At 46.7% G+C, this 20,912-nt stretch overlaps 1 protein-coding gene across 3 annotated transcripts in view; it reads right to left on the bottom strand.

Annotated features, from left to right (window-relative positions):
- LOC129810772 (rho GTPase-activating protein SYDE2-like) overlaps positions 1-20,912 on the bottom strand; it is a 100,970-nt gene that overhangs the window by 15,558 nt on the left and 64,500 nt on the right. For all 3 annotated transcript variants that reach the window (XM_055861636.1, XM_055861635.1, XM_055861637.1), the window contains exons 4-6: positions 19,820-19,946; positions 6,854-7,035; positions 6,418-6,649 (exon numbers count right to left, since the gene is read on the bottom strand). In XM_055861636.1, the coding sequence (XP_055717611.1) occupies positions 6,418-6,649; positions 6,854-7,035; positions 19,820-19,946 (541 nt within the window). The remainder of the gene's footprint in view (positions 1-6,417; positions 6,650-6,853; positions 7,036-19,819; positions 19,947-20,912) is intronic.

Genomic DNA, 20,912 nt, shown 5'->3' with positions numbered 1-20,912 from the left:
GAAAAAGGGGGAGGCTTGCAAGCCGAAGAACACCATCCCAAACGTGAAGCACGGGGGTGGCAGCATCATGTTGTGGGGGTGCTTTGCTACAGGAGGGAATGGTGCACTTCACAAAATAGATGGTATCATGAAGATGGAAAATGATATGGATATATTGAAGCAACATCTCAAGACATCAGTCAGGAAGTTAAAGCTTGGGTCTTCCAAATGGACAATAACCACAAGCATACTTCCAAAGTTGTGGCAAAATGGCTTAAGGACAACAAAGTCAAGGTATTGGAGTGGCCATCACAAAGCCCTGACCTCAAACCCATAGAAAATGTGTGGGCAGAACTGAAAAAGCATGTGTGAGCAAAGAGGCCTACAAACCTGACTCAGTTACACCAGCTCTGTCAGGAGGAATGGGCCAAAATTCACTCAACTTATTGTGGGAAGCTTGTGGAAGGCTACCCGAAACGTTTGACCCAAGCTATTTAATTTAAAGGCAATGCTACCAAATACTAATTGAGTGTATGTAAACTTCTGATCCACTGGGAATGTGATGAAAGAAATAAAAGCTGAAATAAATCATTCTCGCTACTATTATTCTGACATTTCACAACCTTAAAATAAAGTGGTGATTCTAACTATTTTAAGATAGGGAATTTTTACTAGGATTAAATGTCAGGAATTGTGAAAAACTGAGTTAAATTGTATTAGGCTAAGGTGTATGTAAACTTCTGACTTCAACTATGTATAAAAGGTCAGATTTCGTAACCTAATACATCCGATAATAAGCCCTGAGCTCTGTTGACCTGCACATGGTGCAGGTTTCTCTTTTGAGTATTTTACATATTGTGGTCGTCGTCTTCAAAGTTGCGTCCATGGGTCACAAAAAGCTAAATTAGCATGACACGAGCTGAAATAAATGTAAAATGCTTTGAAAATAAAAAGCTTGGTATACGCTCAGTGCTCTGTTGACATTTCACAAAGATGAGCTTATTTTTGTGAGAAATCTTTGAAAAAGAACAGGAATTTCAAATTAATATGAAAAGCATATACTAAAATATGAAAATACTACATGTCATGTCTCTAAATTGATATCCATCTTACCTCTATATTGTTTTATGTCCTGCGGATTCGAGAAGAAAGATGAGCCTGTCAGGTAGCTATGTAGCTTTAATTCTTGCACAGAATCCAGCCTAGCTGATGCGAAGCAATTTTCCAATTTGTTTTACCACTTTGTTTCTCTGGCCTCCATTGATTTAGTCACCCTAATTCTGGCCATGCTACAAGGGTAAAAACTTCAAAAACGTTTGTACGGATTATGATAGAGACCAGAAGTTTGGACCATTGGTTTTCTGGAGAATTACAATGCATTTGAAAAGTATTCAGACCCCACTTTTTCCACATTTTGTTACATCAGAGCATAATTCCCAAATGTATTGAAATTATTTATTTTTCTCATCAATCTACACACAATACCCCATAAAGACAAATTTTTGCAAATGTATTACAAATAAAAAACAGAAATAGCATATTGTGACCAGTTTCAGGAAAGTTGGCGTTTGTTGCATGACACAACTTCACAGGAGCGTCATTTGAACGTAAACATTCAAAATAAATCATCAAAATGCGTTATTTAGCAGGCGCTATCGACAGATCAGTTGGAAAAAGTCATGTGCTACTTTCTGCGCACGCCCCGGTCAGTGTGAACCAGAGCTGTCACGTTCCTGACCTATTTATGTTAGTTTTTGTGTGTTAGTTGGTCAGGACGTGAGGTTGGGTGGGCATTCTATGTTATCTGTTTCTATGTTGGTTTTGGTTTGCCTGGTATGGCTCTTGATTAGAGGCAGGTGGTTTGCGTTTGCCTCTAATTAAGAGTCATATTTAGGTAGGGCATTCTCACTGTTTGTTTGTGGGTGATTGTCTTCCGTGTCAGTATGTTTGTTCGTACCACACTGGACTGTAGCGTTTGTTTGTTTCGTTTCGTTGTCGTCTGTTTCCTGTACGTGAGTTTATGTTTAGTTATGTAAGTTTATGTTCAGGTTTCGTTCGACGTCGTTTTCTTGTTTTGTTATTTCGTAAGTGTATTTGTTTTCGTGTTGCCATCATCGTTGTTAAATAAAAGATGGCTTATTTCCCTGAAGCTGCGTTTTGGTCTGAGGATCCTTCTCTCCTCTCCTCATCCGAGGATGAGGAGAGCGACAGACTTTACAGAATCACCCACCACGCTAAGACCAAGCGGCCAGGGAAAAATAAACGGAGTAAGGGACAGAAGAAGGAGCAATGGACATGGGAGGATTTATTGGATGGAAAAGGTGTCTACACATGGGAGGAGATCCTAGCTGGTAGAGATCGCCTCCCATGGGAACAGCTGGAGGCACTGAGGAGAGCGGAGGCTACCGGAGAGAGGAACCGGAGCTATGAGGGAACGCGTCTGGCACGGAAGCCAAAAAAGCCCGTAAGTAATTCCCAAAAATTTCTTGGGGGGGGGCTAGGAGGTAGTGGGCCAAGGGCAGCTAGGAGACCTGCGCCCACTTCCCAGGCTTACCGTGGAGAGCGGGAGTACGGGCAGGCGCCGTGTTACGCAGTAGAGCGCACGGTGTCTCCTGTACGAGTGCATAGCCCAGTGCGGGTTATTCCACCTCCCCGCACTGGTAGGGCTAGATTGGGTATTGAGCCAGGTGTCATGAGGCCGGCTCAACGCGTCTGGTCTCCAGTGCGTCTCCTCGGGCCGGCATACATGGCACCTGCCTTACGCATGGTTTCCCCGGTTCGCCTACATAGCCCGGTGCGGGTTATTCCACCTCCCCGCACTGGTCGGGCAACCGGGAGTATTCAACCAGGTAAGGTTGGGCAAGCTCAATGCTCAAGAGTGCCAGTACGCCTCCACGGTCCGGTATTTCCGGCACCACCTCCCCGCCCCAGCCTAGTACCTACAGTGTCTACACTACGCACTAGGCTACCAGTGCGTATCCTGAGCCCTGTTCCTCCTCCACGCACTCTCCCTGTAGTGCGTGTATCTAGCCCGGTGCCTCCAGTTCCGGGTCCACGCACTAAGCTACCAGTGCGTCTCCAGAGCCCTGTACAAACTGTATCTTCTCCCCCTACTAATCCTGATGTGCTTGTCCTCAGCCCGGCGTCACCAGTGCCGGTACCACGCATCAGGGATAGAGTAGGCTTTGAGAATACAGTGTGCCCTGTCCCTGCTTCCCGCACTAGTAGGAAGGTGCTTGTCATTAGCACGGTGCCTCCAGTTCCGGCACCACGCACCAGGTCTACAGTGTACCGTATCCGGCCAGAGCCATCCGTCTCCCCAGCGCCATCTGAGCCATCCGTCTCCCCAGCGCCATCTGAGCCATCCGTCTCCCCAGCGCCATCTGAGCCATCCGTCTCCCCAGCGCCATCTGAGCCATCCGTCTCCCCAGCGCCATCTGAGCCATCCGTCTGCAAAGCCGCCCGTCTGCCATGAGCCTGCAAAGCCGCCCGTCTGCCATGAGCCTACAGAGCCGTCAGCCAGACAGGAGCCGCTAGAGCCGTCAGCCAGACAGGAGCCGCTAGAGCCGCCAGCCAGACAGGATCTGCCAGAGCCGCCAACCAGACAGGATCTGCCAGAGCCGCCAACCAGACAGGATCTGCCAGAGCCGCCAACCAGACAGGATCTGCCAGAGCCGCCAACCAGACAGGATCTGCCAGAGCCGCCAACCAGACAGGATCTGCCAGAGCCGCCAGCGAGCCATGAGCAGCCTGAGCAGCCAGAGCCGTCAGAGCGCCATGAGCAGCCAGAGCCGTCAGAGCGCCATGAGCAGCCAGAGCCGTCAGAGCGCCATGAGCGTCGAGAGCCGTCAGCCTGCCTTGAGCGTCGAGAGCCGTCAGCCTGCCATGAGCGTCGAGAGCCGTCAGCCTGCCATGAGCGTCGAGAGCCGTCAGCCTGCCATGAGCGTCGAGAGCCGTCAGCCTGCCATGAGCGTCGAGAGCCGTCAGCCTGCCATGAGCGTCGAGAGTCGTCAGTCAGCCATGAGCTGCCCTTCAGCCTGAAAAGGCTAGATACCCAGAACTGCCCATCAGTCCAGAGCTGTCTCTCTGTCCGGAGCTGCCTTTCAGTCCGGAGTTGCCCCTCTATCCTGATCTCCCTCTCTATCTTTATCTACCTCTATATTCTTATCTATCCCTCTGTCTTGGTTTATCTCTCTGTCCCGGTGTTGTCATTATTAGATATGTTATTAAGAGGATTTTGTGGGGGAAGAAAGAGGGTGGACATTCTTGGAGGGAGGAGGCTAGGATGGATTATGGTGGGGTGGGAACCGCGCCCGGAGCCTGAGCCACCACCGTGGTTAGATGCCCACCCAGACCCTCCCCTAGACTTTGTGCTGGTGCGTCCGGAGTTCGCACCTTGTGGGGGGGGTACTGTCACGTTCCTGACCTATTTATGTTAGTTTTTGTGTGTTAGTTGGTCAGGACGTGAGGTTGGGTGGGCATTCTATGTTATCTGTTTCTATGTTGGTTTTGGTTTGCCTGGTATGGCTCTTGATTAGAGGCAGGTGGTTTGCGTTTGCCTCTAATTAAGAGTCATATTTAGGTAGGGCATTCTCACTGTTTGTTTGTGGGTGATTGTCTTCCGTGTCAGTATGTTTGTTCGTACCACACTGGACTGTAGCGTTTGTTTGTTTCGTTTCGTTGTCGTCTGTTTCCTGTACGTGAGTTTATGTTTAGTTATGTAAGTTTATGTTCAGGTTTCGTTCGACGTCGTTTTCTTGTTTTGTTATTTCGTAAGTGTATTTGTTTTCGTGTTGCCATCATCGTTGTTAAATAAAAGATGGCTTATTTCCCTGAAGCTGCGTTTTGGTCTGAGGATCCTTCTCTCCTCTCCTCATCCGAGGATGAGGAGAGCGACAGACTTTACAAGAGCGAAACAAGATGAGGCTACAAACAAAACGGAGTTAAATGGTTCCAATCTGCCGTGAACTGTTCATTTATGTATACGGGTAAGAGTCTAGCTACATTTTCAGATCTACATTGTTGACAGTGCATGTCAGAGCAAAAACCAAAACACCAAGCCATGAGGTCAAAGAAAATGTCTGTAGAGCTCCGAGATAGGATTGTGTCGAGGCATAGATCTGAGGAAGGGTACCAAAACATTTCTGCAACATTGAAGGTCCCAAAGAACACAGTGGCTTCCATCATTCTTAAATGGAAGAAGTTTGGAACCACCAAGACTCTTCCTAGATCTGGCCAGAGACCAGACTTGAACCCGATCGAACATCTCTGGAGTGACCTGAAAATAGCTGTGCAGCAACGTTCCCCATCCAACCTGACAAAGCTTGAGAGGATCTGCAGAGAAGAATTTGAGAAACTCTCCAAATATAGGTGTGCCAAGCTTGTAGCGTCATACCCAAGAAGACACTAGGTCAAGGCTGTAATCGCTGCCAAAGGTGCTTCAACAAAGTACTAAGGGTCTGAATACTTATGTAAATGTTATATTTCAGTTTTTTCTTTTTAATAAACTTGCAAACATTTCTAAAAAGCTGCTTTTGCTTTGTCTTTATGGGGTATTGTGTGTAGATTGATAAGGGAAAAAAACTATTCATTTTAGAATAATGCTGTAACGTAACAAATTGTGGAAAAAGTCAAGGGGTCTGAATACTTTCTGAAAGCACTGTATCTACACAATTAACATAGTATGTTACCCATTTGTCAAAAGATGCGTTTTTGATTCAACACTTACACCCTATTCCCTTTATAGTGCACTTATTTTGACCAGGGCCAATAGGGCTCTGAACAAAAGAAGTGCAATATATAGGGAATAGGGTGCCATATTTTCTCTGGACAGTGATTTATATAAAAGCGGCACTACCCAATGAGCTTGGTTTACAACAAGGCTTTGGCCCTCCCAATATGATGAAGCACTCTGTGTAGCATTTCATCTATGCCGATCGAACAGATGGCAGAGAATGGCTAATTGCTGTGTGTGTGTGTGTGTCAGCCAAGCCAAACCACCAGAGATCAAAGCGCCAGCCCAGCCTTTTAAAGTCATGTTTGGAACAGAACCACAGAGCTAGGAGCAATTTGCGCTAGAAAGCAGTTCCACCAACATAGTGCCCTTCTAGGAAATGTCTTGATTTTGGGTGAGTGCTTTTTAAAGTCTATAAATGTAATTAGTTGTTTATTAAGTTGTTGGCTCAGCGATTCACAATGCCCAGGATGTTCATAATCCCAGACTGCCAGATCTTAAAGCCTCATACATCCACTGCAAGATAAATGACCTAGTAATTAAGCTAGTCATTAATCAACTATAAAAAAATGGATGGATGAAGTTGACTAGATATTCATTTATCCCTGACCAAGATGGCTGCCATTATGCGCTACATTCTAGAGTTATGAAGGTTTATGACATAGGTCACTCTCGTAATATTGCATCTCTATGGTGGAGGTTACCTGGCCATAGCTGCAGAAGGTAGTGCAGCACCTCGATGTGCTTCTTAAAGTGCAGGGCACTGGCCAGCTCTTCTGAGTCGATGAAGACGCGGTTGCTATGGCAGCTGGCCTCCTGGCGTTGGCTGAGCAGCACGGGGCCGAAGCACACTGCCAGGTTCTGACACGTCATCTTGTTGACGTCGTGGTGCGACGCCACCAGCTTCAGGTGGTCCAGCAGCCTCCGCAGGGTCAACTGGGATCACACAGACAGAGAGCATGCTGGGCAGGGCAGGCTAACACAACTGTACTGCGCTGCCTCAGATATTTTTTTTTTTTACAGCATGGTTCCAGAAACTACAGGGAGGATTTGCAATCAGGCCAGCTCAGTACAGCTTGGTTTGGCTCAGGTTCGGCTCAGTAGTGTGAAAAGCCCTTAATACAAGGATTTTTTCCTTACCCTCTCCACCTCTGGCAGGTTCTCCAGCAGGCTGACAGTGTGTTCTGTGTCCACCAGGTCGTTCTCACATCCTCCTGCTCCAATACGCAGAGGTCTCTTAGCCATGGAGTCTAACACAGCCTCATACAGGTGCTTAGTGATGAGGGGGTACGGCAACTCACGCAGGTAGTCCTTCAGCACACCTGGAGAGAGGAAGGGATGGACAGAGAGAAAGAGGGAGGGAGAGAGAGACAGAGGCAGGAGAGAGAGGGATGGAGAGAGAGGGGGGAGAAGGAGAGCATGAGAAACCCTTTATGGAATGAACAGAATAATTATCTCTGATTATAACAACTCTGGCAACGATGATGACAGCAACCAGATGTTACTTCAGAGGGTAGAAAAGATTTTCACCAGAAAGAAGACCATGAACAACACCACTGTCTGTCTGTGCCATCTGGACCTGATTCAGCCTCGATCAGCTGGACTTTAGATGCTTTTTTCACAGCTCAATCGAGTGAAACACACAACCTCTTATGCACTTCACAAGACAGCTTAAATACCTGACAAATTGCTAACAATATAATCTTTATGAAGAGTCGTTATTGAGAAATCAAAGGCTTTTCTTCTCCCTTACTTTTATACAGCAGGATGGGCCTGGTACACACTCTGCTGGCTGCCAAGGATTTTAGGACCCATTGTTGTGGTGGGCTCTGTTCTGGGGGCATCTAGGGCGATGCCTGATTGGAATCGGGCGTGACATGGTAGCCTGAGAATGTCGAAGAAGGGGTGGGGGGACTCGATTCTGTGATGGTGCAGACTTTTAAACCTGTAACTCCAGCCACATTCAGCCTCCAACAGGCCCAGACAAAAGAGGCGAGCAAACATGAAACCCACACTGTCTGTCTCCACTAAGCCCCCTCAAAAGTATTTTATTTTCCTCAAAGGCGAGGAGAAAAAATAACAGACAAATATGGAAATAAAGAAAGATGTCTTGGCAGCGTGTCAATTCTCAGCGGTGGAATGGATTGATATGCGTAACTAGCTATTGGTTTTCAGAGCAGAGCTGTGAGTTGGGCAGTCAGTGGGTCCTCAGTGACTTGGAGACAGAGACTGAGGCTGCTTCAGTTAGTAACTACTACAGGTCCATTACCATACAAAGACAACTTCAGTTCAGACGCATGTACGTGACTAGATTGACAATAACATCTAGATTAAGCCACTGTAAATAGAACTGCTTAATCAATTAAGCATGGCATATAACCAGCACAATCAGTACACTTAATTGGGTTTTGGCTTTTTTCACAACAGTTCTCCAGAGTATAACTACAACGTTATAAGAAGAACCTTATGTCAATTGTTACCCATATTTTATTTCTAACATACTACATTACAACTCACGGTCTAGTTGTCTTCCCTAACAGCTTTATAGGAGAAATAAGAGCATGAATCAATGTTCACTTTTTAATCCTGTCCAATCCCGTTGTTCACTTAAGGAAGAGGGAGTCATTAACTTAATGCTGTCCCGTCTTTTTCAGACTGCCTGGTATAATCTCTATCCATGCTACCCTCTAATCCAGATAGAAACAAAGAGCAGACTGAAAGCATAGTGGGGATCTGGGATTAGGCTGCTTTTTAGTGTGTGGAATAACCAGCATTTCCTCCCCAGAGATGGACTAATAAAGTACTATTCTAATCTACATCCAGAGCATGTAGTCTGCCGGGAATGCAGTAGGTGGACTTCTGTTGACAGAGTGATGTAGATTCAGTCCACTGTTGAAAACTCCCAGATGACCATCAGGCTGAGTTGTTTTACTCATCAGCAGACACCTGCAGTTTAAGGATGGGATCTGCAGTAGGGGAAACAGCGCCACTGGCTGTCCCACTACAGCTGTTATAGGTTTTGTTGTCGAGCTGAGATTTTGTTGTTGTTGCAGTACATATTGTGCTCTTCAGTTGCGAGTGCAATGTTGTCCGAGGTGAAAAAACAGTGTCCATTGTTTTCAGTCACTTCTTTGTTGATGTAATTTCACAAACCAACATGGCCGTTTCAACATGAAGGATTCCAGCTTCAAACACACTGGCAAGAGCATAGTATATAGTTACAGTCTAGTGGTAAGACTGATTACAAAACTAATCTAAAGAAAATAGATATAGTAGGACCCTATGTTAAAGGTTTTTTCACGACTCCCACCGAAGGTGGCTCCTCTTCCTGTTCGGGCGGCGCTCGGCGGTCGTCGTCAGCGGTCTACTAGCTGCCACCGATCCCTATTCCCTTTTCTGTTGGTTTTGTCTTATTGGTTACACCTGTTTCTTGTTTAGGTTTTCGTTGGGCTATTTAAGCCGGTAATACCCGCCTGCTCTTTGTGCGGGCTTATTTTCCTCTGTTCATGTTTGTGGTTGTGCGTTTTTCTTGGTTTTCTCCGGACTGGTTGGGTCCTGGTTTTGGGCCGGTCTTGTTATTTGCGCCTGGTGTTTTGGCGTTACCATTTTCCTGCGCCGGAATAAAACATTGTCCTTTACCCTCTGCTTCCTGCGTCTGACTCCGCACCCACTACGCATAGAAGTGCGTGACAGATTTATACATACTGTATGGTCTTTAAAGTTGTTGCTGTGTCAGAAAGGATTTCCCTCTTATATCGCTCCTGACCTACAGTACATAAAAGTCAGGGGTGTGACCGTTTCTTTCCCTTCCTCTGTCCCTAACTCAGGTCTGTTTTTCACATCGGGATACAGAATCTGAGCCCCCTCCATAACTGTACTCAAGACCCAACATGCCTCAACATAGCAGTGCGGAGGACAGTCTGCTGTTTGTGCATTCCTACACCACATAGCCATGGTGGTGCTGCAGATTTTATTTTACTGAAAAAACAACTAAGTTTGCTGTGTCAAGCCATCACGGTAGGCACTTAAAGCATCATCCTGTCTCTCTCTCAATTAAATTAAATTCAAGGGACTTTATTGGCATGGGAAACATCTGTTTACATTGCCAAATCAAGTGAAATGGATAAACAAAAGTGAACAGTAAATATTACAATCACACAAGTTCCAAAAGAATAAAGACATTTCAAATGTCATATTATGTCCTATTATTATTAATTATAATTATTAATAGTTAAAGTACAAAACTGAAAATAAATAAACATAAATATGGGTTGAATTTACAATGTTTTTTGTTCCTCACTGGTTGACCTTTTCTTGTGGCAACAGGTCACATATCTTGCTGCTGTGATGCACACTGTGGTATTTCACCCAATACATATGGGAGTTCATCAAAATTTGATTTGTTTTCGAATTCTTTGTGGGTCTGTGTAATCTGAGGGAAATATGTGTCTCTAATATGGTCATACATTTGGCAGGAGGTTAGAAAGTGCAGCTCAGTTTCCACCTCATTTTGTGGGCAGTGTGCACATAGCCTGTCTTCTCTTGAGAGCCATGTCTGCCTACGGCGACCTTTCTCAATAGCAAGGCTATGCTCACGGAGTCTGTACATAGTCAAAGCTTTCCTTAAGTTTGGGTCAGTCACAGTGGTCAGGTATTCTGCCACTGTGTACTCTCTGTTTAGGGCCAAATAGCATTCTAGTTTGCTCTGTTTTTTTGTTAATTCTTTCCAATGTGTCAAGTAATTATCTTTTTGTTTTCTCATGATTTGGTTGGGTCTAATTGTGTTGCTGTCCTGGGGCTCTGTGGGGTCTGTTTGTGTTTGTAAACAGAGCCCCAGGACAAGCTTTGTTAGGGGACTCTTCTCCAGGTTCATTTCTCTGTAGGTAATGGCTTTGTTATGTAAGGTTTGGGAATCGCTTCCTTTTAGGTGGTTGTAGAAATGTAACGTCTCTTTTCTGCATTTTGATAATTAGCGGGTATCGGCCTAATTCTGCGCTGCATGCATTATTTGGAGCTTTAAATTGTACACAGAGGATATTTTTGCAGAATTCTGCATGCAGTCTCAATTTGATGTTTGTCACATTTTGTGAATTCTCTCTTCTTCTCTCTCTCTCCCCCCTCTCCCCACCCCCCACCATTCTCCCCCTTTCTCCCTCTATCTCTTAGGTAGATCTACAATGATGACAGGTCTCTGTTCAGACTGGAGGACTGCATGCCTAGATGAAAACAGCAGATATGAAAAGGACATTTTTGTTCAGGGAGCCTGGCGATAGATAGCACTCCAACCAGCCTGCCAGCCAGTCAGCCCACCCCTCTTGAACAACAGCCTGGGCAGAGACTCTACCTGGTTTACTATTGAGCTTTTGAAACATTTGACAAACAGCTACAATGTTGTTTGCTTTTTCATTCATGATTTTCCCCCCATTTGACTCAGAGGTACCAGGTATTAAAGAGATGTTCAGAATGGGCAGTGTTAGATAAGTACAGATAAAGGAGAGATAAATGTAACAGGGTTTTACTTCGTAGCTCTCTGGATACTTCCTTAGACATGCTGATTTCCCAGACAGATAGAAGCAGTGTTTTTGAACATCCTCCAGCAAAACCAAAACACAGTGTTCTATCAGTCCTCACAAAAACAAATAGATTTATCAACTTCAGTTTAATCTAGTTATTCCATCACCAACTAACATAGTGCTGTACTAGTACCAAGTTTGAAATGCAATGTGACAATGAAAATAACCTTTTTTTACTACTGAGCACAAATAACGCTTATAGGTTCTCACTTCCACCACCTTAATGACCTCTGTGTGAACACAACACACCTATAACTCAATACACACCAATATTCTATGTTCCCTTCTGGAGTAGTTTAGATATAAACACTGGTCACCCTGTTTGTTTGTGTGTGTGTGTGTGTGTGTGTGTGTGTGTGTGTGTGTGTGTGTGTGTGTGTGTGTGTGTGTGTGTGTGTGTGTGTGTGTGTGTGTGTGTGTGTGTGTGTGTGTGTGTGTGTGTGCGTGCGTAGTGACTCAGAGCAGAGAGAATGCAGCCATTATGTGTGGGGTAAATGATTAGCCTGCTATGACACAGCTCTGTGTTTACTCTGCCGTTGGAGTACCTTAACCCCTGTTAGGGCTTGACACACACACACACACACACACACACACACACACACACACACACACACACACTCACACACACACACACACACACACACAACGCACGCACACACACACACACACACACACACACACACACACACACACACACACACACACACACACACACACACACACACACACACACACACACACACACACACACACACACACACACACACACACACACACACACCAGGCAAGGTCATGCTCAGTTTGGAACAGGTGGCCTTCCTCTGCAGGTGTTACCTTTATTTTCACAGCCTGTGATGTGTTAGGCAACAAACACATCATGGAGACGAGGAATGTTGTTGTCAGGGAAGGTGTTTGTGTTTTTCAGGGAAGGTGTTTTGGTTTTTCAGTTAAATTGTTTTGGGATTTTCCTGTAGGGGAATTGGTGGCAGAAATTAGCTTTGAGTTGCTTGAGAAATGTGTTGTGTTTTTGGTCCAAAGTTTAGTCATTGACGGGCAAATCTTATAAATACGGTTTCTCACAACTGAAACTGTTAACTTTTGCAGAATATCTACAAGACACACTACAAGGCCCATACAGCTATGGTCCAACACCTTTTCCAAACAGAACTACAGGTCACTGCTGCCGTCGGTCGATGCCGCCCTAAAGAAACAAACAGGGGCTTGTTCTCCCCTTCCAACACCTGCCTTCTCCTCATAGTCCCAGACCAGTAGAGAGACATTCAGAGGGGCTGTAGAGGACAGGGGGCGGTGCCTTGCCTTGCCCGCTTCTCTCTCTGACACCCACCCACCCTTCTCTCTCTGACACCCACCCGCCCTTCTCTCTCTGACACCCACCCACCCTTCTCTCTCTGACACCCACCCACCCTTCTCTCTCTGACACCCACCCACCCTTCTCTCTCTGACACCCACCCACCCTTCTCTCTGACACCCACCCACCCTTCTCTCTCTGACACCCACCCACCCTTCTCTCTCTGACACCCACCCACCCTTCTCTCTCTGACACCCACCCGCCCTTCTCTCTCTGACACCCACCCACCCTTCTCTCTCTGACACCCACCCGCCCTTCTCTCTCTGACACCCACCCACCCTTCTCTCTCTGACACCCACCCACCCTTCTCTCTCTGACACCCACCCACCCTTCTCTCTCTCTGACACCCACCCACCCTTCTCTCTCTGACACCCACCCACTCACACTGGACAAGGACTGTAGGTGTTTGTATGACGGGCCCTCCCTGCCTCCTGTTCGGCCTAGAGTTCAGCTAAGCCACCATGCCTCCACTTAACCAAATACCATCTGTGTGTTCTGCATCAAAGGGAGCACTATTAATGACTTTCCATGTATTCACTGCATGGGGAGGGCTGGACTGGGTAGCTGGGCTACAAACTAGACTCTTTATCCTTGTTAACAAAGGGAGTCTCTTAAATCAGATGCAATTTCAGATTTTTCCGTTTTTCTAAGCTTTCGGTTTGTGATGACCTATGTCGGAGCAACTAGCAGCTCATCACACGCACAGACTCTAACTAAGCCCAAACCACTATCTTCCCTTTCACTGAGAGGAGGGAAATTACACTGATTCACCATTAACCCTTGCTCTATTTAATTTAGAACGCATCACTGAGGCTTCTTGTTGTGTTGGCTTCCTGCCAAGAAAAAGGTTGATAGATGGGACTCTCAGATTACTGTCCATGCATTAGCTACCAGGTGGAGAAACAACATCAGTTATATCTACAATGATCCTCGGACAGCCTCATTGCTATGTTACATAGACTAGAAATATATTATATTTCAATAATAACTTAAAAATGGCAGATGTTGTGACTGACCTAGTCGGCCTCTCAAAAGCCTCCTTGTGTAAAGCATGGCGTTCTCTGAGATCAGAACCAGAGAAGTCTGAAGTAATGCCTGGCCGGTGACCGAAGCACACCACCGTGACTAAAACTAAAATGAGCAGCTTGTCCTTCCATCTGTGCTCCTAACTGAAGGGGCTGGGGGGCGGGTCTGTGGACGCTGGGTCCTGCCAAAGCCCTCCCAGCCCTGGAGGAATGTCTCTGAGTCAAAGGGGGCTAAAGAGAGAGAGAGCTCCTGCCCCCCTCCACCACCCTTCTTGATTTAAGTCACATCCCAGCTGTCAACACTGATTCAATTACAGTAGAGACCTACACCATCTAGACTCCTGTTGTAATCCATGTTAACCCACATACAACTTCTGAATGTACTGACAAGTCAAGTTTTAATGTTAATACCAAAAATGTCTGTACCTGAAAATACTGTATCGCAATAAAAAAATCTAACCCAGAAATTCCGCTGCCTGAGACAAAAAGAGTCATTGGCTACATTCAGTTCATGTATGTTACCAAAACTATTCTCTATTCAGAGCATGACAATCATGATGAGTTGTTTCCTTTGTCTGGGATCATGGTTTGAAACAAAGTAAGGCTAGGCAGTTCACATGTTTTGCAAGCTTTGGATTGAACTTTGACACGGGGTAATCCCTTTCAATACCTCCGCCTTTTAAATTAGCCGGGTGACAGCCCAGACCTCGCCGCCTCCTCTTAGCTCATCCATTTGGCCTGCTTATTAGCTAGTCTCTCTGTCTCTCTCTCTGGCTGACCTGACTACACTCAAACCACCAACCCCCATACCCCACCCCCCTCTATCTATCACTGCTCTCAGCCCAGCCACCCTTCCCCCACGCTCTCTCTCTCACTCCCTCAGCCCATCTGCAACAGCCACACGCTCGGCAGAGTAAATTTAGACAGCAAGCAAAAACCAACAATCCACCCTGGTGCTGGCCCTTTTTTCTAACCCGCTCAACTGTTAACTGTGTTCTTTGCCCTGCCATGCTAATGCATTTGGATCAAAGCAGGCATGATATGAGGACGCCTATATGGGCCTCTTTCCAAAACCAACAGCAGCTCCCACAATGCCAAGGGGCTTCCATGGTCTTCCTCTTTTTCGGTGGGAAGAAAATAATAATCCATGAGCAAGTATTTTTATTTATTATTTTTCTCTTAACTGTTGCCCCTCCCCTGTCTATTCCCGGATTCTGTATTCATTGGTTAACAAGTGACATGGAAGACATACTCTGGAAGTTAACAGATCATTGGTGTTGTTTAGATATTTTGATCAGGCTAACATCCTTCTGCAGGCTGCAGCGAAGGGGAATATTGGACATTCACTCGAGTCCCAACTTCAAGCAGAGTGAAACTGGGTTATTGTCCTCTATTTTATGTGTAAATAATGGTAACCCTCAGTGTGTGAGTTATGTTCAGGGGTCTGTGTGTGTGTGTGTGTGTGTGTGTGTGTGTGTGTGTGTGTGTGTGTGTGTGTGTGTGTGTGTGTGTGTGTGTGTGTGTGTGTGTGTGTGTGTGTGTGTGTGTGTGTGTGTGTGTGTGTGTGTGTGTGTGTGTGTCAGAGCGGGGGTGGTCAGAGCGAGTGGCATGTCTAAACCTGGGGAAGAGAAATGAAGGAATGACCTAAATGCACATTGGTCTGGATGGTTGGCTGGCTGATGTGAGGGCTCTCCTCTCAGACACACTCACATGCTGGTGGTATGCTGACTGGAATGCTTTTACAACAAACAAAGACATGCATGCACACACAAAGTAAGCATGCATGCACACACACACACATGTACACACACACACATATACACACACACGTAAATGCAAACGCAAACACACATGCACAGACACATGTGTGACGTGTGTACAGTACCCTCAGAGAGCATTCACACCCCTTGACTTTTTCCACATTTTGTTTTGTTACAAAGTGGGATTAAAATGGATTGAATTGTCGTTTTTGGTCAAAGACCTACACAAAATACTCTGTAATGTCAAAGTGGAAGAAAAATTATAACATTTGTAAAAAATATGACTGTCACGCCATGGCCTTAGTATTCTTGGTTTTCTTTATTATTTTAGTTAGGTCAGGGTGTGACATGGGGAATGTTTTTGTTTTGGTGGTTTTGGGTGTTGTTTATGGTAAAGGGGTTGTGTATAGTATATGGGTTTGTGTGGAGTACATGTTTCTAGTATTGTCTATGTATGTTTAGTTGTCTAGGAGAGTCTATGGTTACCTGAATGAGTTCCCAATTAGAGACAGCTGATTTCGGTTGTCTCTGATTGGGAGCCTTATTTAGGGTAGCCATAGGCTCTCATTGGTTGTGGGTAATTGTCTATGTAGAACGTTTGTAGCCTGTATGTATGTGCACAACGTTTGTAGCTTCACGGTCGTTTTGTTGTTTTGTTAGTTTGTATAGAGTTTTGTGTCGTGTTCATCTTCGTGTTGTTAAATAAAAGAAGATGGCTTATTTTCCAACTGCTGCATTTTGGTCCGTCAATCCGCCACACGATCGTGACAGAATTACCCACCATAGGACCAAGCGGCATGGAAGGCGGCAACAGGACCTACCTACACAGGATTTCTGGAGATGGGAGGAAATTCTAGACGGGAGAGGACCCTGGTCACAGCCAGGGGAATATCACTGCCCCAAGGCAGAGATGGAGGCAGCACGGAGACACGGGAGGAAGCCCAAGAGACAGCACAAAAAAATTTTTGGAGGGGGGCACTTGGAGCAGTCGGCGAAGTTGAGGGGGAGATTATGAGACATTCGAAGAGTTGTTGACGAAATTGGAGGAGAGTGAAGAGAGAGAGCTGTTGGTTTGGCAGAGCATGCAATGCATTCTCCCTGAGGAGCGTATTAGCTGTCCGATGCCACCTGTGTCAGTTCCTCGTACTCAGCCTGAAACTCGTGTTAAAGTTCCGGAAGATTTGATGCCGGCTATACACACCAGGTCTCCAGTACACCTTCACAACCCGGTGTGTCCTGTTCCTACTTTTTGCACTCATCCTGAGATGCATGTCCCCAGCCCTGTACCACTAGTTCCGGCACCAAGCACTAGGTCTAAGGTGCGTCTCCAGAGCCCTTTACGCACTGTTCCTGCTCCTCGCACTAGCTTTGAGGTGCGTGTTTCCAGCCCATTACCACCAGTGCCTACACCACGCATCAAGCTTCCTGGGTGTCTCCAGAGCCCTGTTGTTCCTCCACGTACTAGCCCTGTGGTGCGTGTCTCCAGCACATTACTACCAGTGCCTACACCACGCACCAAGCCCTCTGTGTGTCTCCAGAGTCCTGTACGCACTGTTCCTTCTCCCCGTACTCGCCCTGATGTGCGGGTCCTCAGCCCGGTACCACCAGTACCGGTACCACGCACAAGGCCTATAGTACGCCTTGCGAGTCCAGTGTGCCCTGTTGTTGCTCCCCGCACTAGCCTTGAGATGCGTGTCCCTAGCCCGGTACCACCAGTTCCGGCACCACGCACTAGGCCTAATGTGCGTCTCCAGGGTCCAGTATGCCCTGTTCCTTCTCCCCGCACTAGCCCTGAGATGCGTGTCCCCAGCCCGGTGCTACCAGTCCCGGCACCACGCACCAGGCCTACAGTGCGCCTCAGCCGGCAGGAGTCTGCCGTCTGCACAGCGATGACTGAACTGCCCGTCTGCCAAGCGCCATCTGAGCCATCCGTCTTCCCAGCGCCATCTGAGCCATCCGTCTCCCCAGCGCCATCTGAGCCATCCGTCTGCAATGAGCCTGCAAAGCCGCCCGTCTGCCATGAGCCTGCAAAGCCGCCCGTCTGCCATGAGCCCACTGAGCCGTCCGCCAGACAGGAGCCGCTAGAGCCGCCAGCCAGACAGGAGCCGCTAGAGCCGTCCGTCAGACAGGATCTGCCAGAGCCGTCAACCAGACAGGATCTGCCAGAGCCGCCAACCAGACAGGATCTGCCAGAGCCGCCAATCAGACAGGAGCAGCCAGATCAGTCAGTCAGCCATGAGCAGCCAGATCCGTCAGCCAGCCATGAGCAGCCAGATCCGTCAGCTAGCCATGAGCAGCCAGATCCGTCAGCTAGCCATGAGCAGCCAGATCCGTCAGCCAGCCATGAGCAGCCAGATCCGTCAGCTAGCCATGAGCAGCCAGATCCGTCAGCTAGCCATGAGCAGCCAGATCCGTCAGCTAGCCATGAGCAGCCAGATCCGTCAGCTAGCCATGAGCAGCCAGATCCGTCAGCTAGCCATGAGCAGCCAGATCCGTCAGCCAGCCATGAGCAGCCAGATCCGTCAGCTAGCCATGAGCAGCCAGATCCGTCAGCCAGCCATGAGCAGCCAGATCCGTCAGCTAGCCATGAGCAGCCAGATCCGTCAGCTAGCCATGAGCAGCCAGATCCGTCAGCCAGCTATGAGCAGCCAGATCCGTCAGCCAGCCATGAGCAGCCAGATCCGTTAGCCAGCCATGAGCAGCCAGATCTGTCAGCCAGCCATGGGCCGTCCCTCAGTCCGGAGCTGCAGTCCCTCAGTCCGGAGCTGCCATTCCTCAGTCCGGAGCTGCCATTCCTCAGTCCGGAGCTGCCATTCCTCAGTCCGGAGCTGCCCCTTACCCTGGTACTGCCCCTTACCCTGGTGCTGCCACTTACCCTGGTGCTGCCCCTTACCCTGGTGCTGCCCCTTACCCTAGTACTGCCCCTGACCCTGGTACTGCCCCTTACCCTGGTACTGGCCCTTAGTTCGGAGCTGTCCCTTAGTCCGGAACTGCCCTTTAATGCAATGGGGTTAATGTGGAGGGGGGTCGTTTGGAGGAAGCCTAGGATGTGTTTAGGTACTGTGGTGACGTGGGGACCGCGACCAGAGCCGGAGCCGCCACCGTGGATGGAAGCCCACCCAGACCCTCCCCTAGACTGTGTATGGTGCGCCCGGAGTTCGCGCCTCAAGGGGGGGGTTATGTCACGCCATGGCCTTAGTATTCTTGGTTTTCTTTATTATTTTAGTTAGGTCAGGGTGTGACATGGGGAATGTTTTTGTTTTGGTGGTTTTGGGTGTTGTTTATGGTAAAGGGGTTGTGTATAGTATATGGGTTTGTGTGGAGTACATGTTTCTAGTATTGTCTATGTATGTTTAGTTGTCTAGGAGAGTCTATGGTTACCTGAATGAGTTCCCAATTAGAGACAGCTGATTTCGGTTGTCTCTGATTGGGAGCCTTATTTAGGGTAGCCATAGGCTCTCATTGGTTGTGGGTAATTGTCTATGTAGAACGTTTGTAGCCTGTATGTATGTGCACAACGTTTGTAGCTTCACGGTCGTTTTGTTGTTTTGTTAGTTTGTATAGAGTTTTGTGTCGTGTTCATCTTCGTGTTGTTAAATAAAAGAAGATGGCTTATTTTCCAACTGCTGCATTTTGGTCCGTCAATCCGCCACACGATCGTGACAATGACAAATAAAACTCTAATATATTTTGATTAGATAAGTATTCAACCCCCTGAGTCAATACATGTTAGAATCACCTTTAGCAGTGATTACATCTTACCAGCGATTAAGAGCTTACCACACCTGGATTGTACAACATTTGGCCATTATTCTTTTCGAAATTCTTCAAGCTCTGTCAAATTGGTTGTTGATCATTGCTAGTCAACAATTTGCAGGTTGTGCAATAGATTTTAAAGCAGATTTAAATCAAAACTGTAACTCGGCCACTCAGGAACATTCACTGTCTTCTTGGTAAGCAACTCTGTTTTAGGTTATTGTTCTGCTGAAAGGTGAATTCATCTCCCAGTGTCTGGTGGAAAGCAGACTGGACCAGGTTTTCCTCTAGGATTTTTGCTGTGCTTAGCTCCATTCTTTTCTATCTTGAAAAACTCCTTATCAATTATAAGCATACCCATAATATGATGCATCCACCACTATGCTTGAAAATATAGAAAGTGGTACTCAGTAATGTGTTGTATTGAATTTGGATTTGCCTCAAACATAACACTTTGTATTCAGGACAAAAAGTGAATTGCTTTGACACATTTTTTGCAGTATTAATTTAGTGCCTTGTTGCAAACAACTTTCTAAAGGCACTGTACATGTCACACACACAGCAATAGCTTCACTAGGTGCTACAGGACACAGGTTCTGATGCTATTTGCAGTGTAATGTTACCTGTGATGACGTTGATGTCAGGGTAGGTGTTTTCACAGAGCTCCACACGCAGGCTGTCCCTTTCAAAGGCCTCCCGAAGCTCCTTCTTTACTGCCGCTGAACCACACAGACGGTAGAGGCCCACAACCTGCAGAAACACACACAACCAGGTTAAATACACACAACCTACAGAAACACACACACAACCAGGAAAAATACACACAACCTACAGAAACACACACACAACCAGGAAAAATACACACAACCTGCAAAAACAGACACAACCAGGAAAAATACACACAACCTACAGAAACACACACACAACCAGGTTAAATACACACAACCTGCAGAAACACACACACAACCAGGTTAAATACACACAACCTACAGAAACACACACACAACCAGGTTAAATACACACAACCTGCAGAAACACACGCAACCAGGTAAAATACACACAACCTACAGAAACACACACACAACCAGGAAAAATACACACAACCTGCAAAAACAGACACAACCAGGTTAAATACACACAACCTACAGAAAAACACACACAACCAGGTTAAATACACACAACCTACAGAAACACACACACAACCAGGAAGAATACACACAACCTACAGAAAAACACACACAACCAGGTTAAATACACACAACCTGCAAAAACAGACACAACCAGGTTAAATACACACAACCTGCAGAAACAGACACAACCAGGTTAAATACACACAACCTGCAGAAACACACACACAACCAGGAAGAATACACACAACCTACAGAAAAACACAAACAACCAGGTTAAATACACACAACCTGCAGAAACACACGCAACCAGGTTAAATACACATTACCTGCAAAAACACACACAACCTGCAAAAACACACACAACCTGCAAAAACACATACACAACCTGCAAAAACACAAACAACCTGCACAAACACACACAACCTGCAAAAACACACACAACCTGCAAAAACACACACAACCTGCAAAAACACACACAACCTGCAAAAACACATACACAACCTGCAAAAACACATACACAACCTGCAAAAACACATACACAACCAGGTAAAATACACACAACCTGCAAAAACACACACAACCTGCA

The sequence above is a fragment of the Salvelinus fontinalis genome, chromosome 14 (assembly GCF_029448725.1).
Source record: "Salvelinus fontinalis isolate EN_2023a chromosome 14, ASM2944872v1, whole genome shotgun sequence".
NCBI classification, from domain to species: Eukaryota; Metazoa; Chordata; class Actinopteri; order Salmoniformes; family Salmonidae; genus Salvelinus; species Salvelinus fontinalis.
This window is presented reverse-complemented; position numbering and strand designations above follow the sequence as displayed.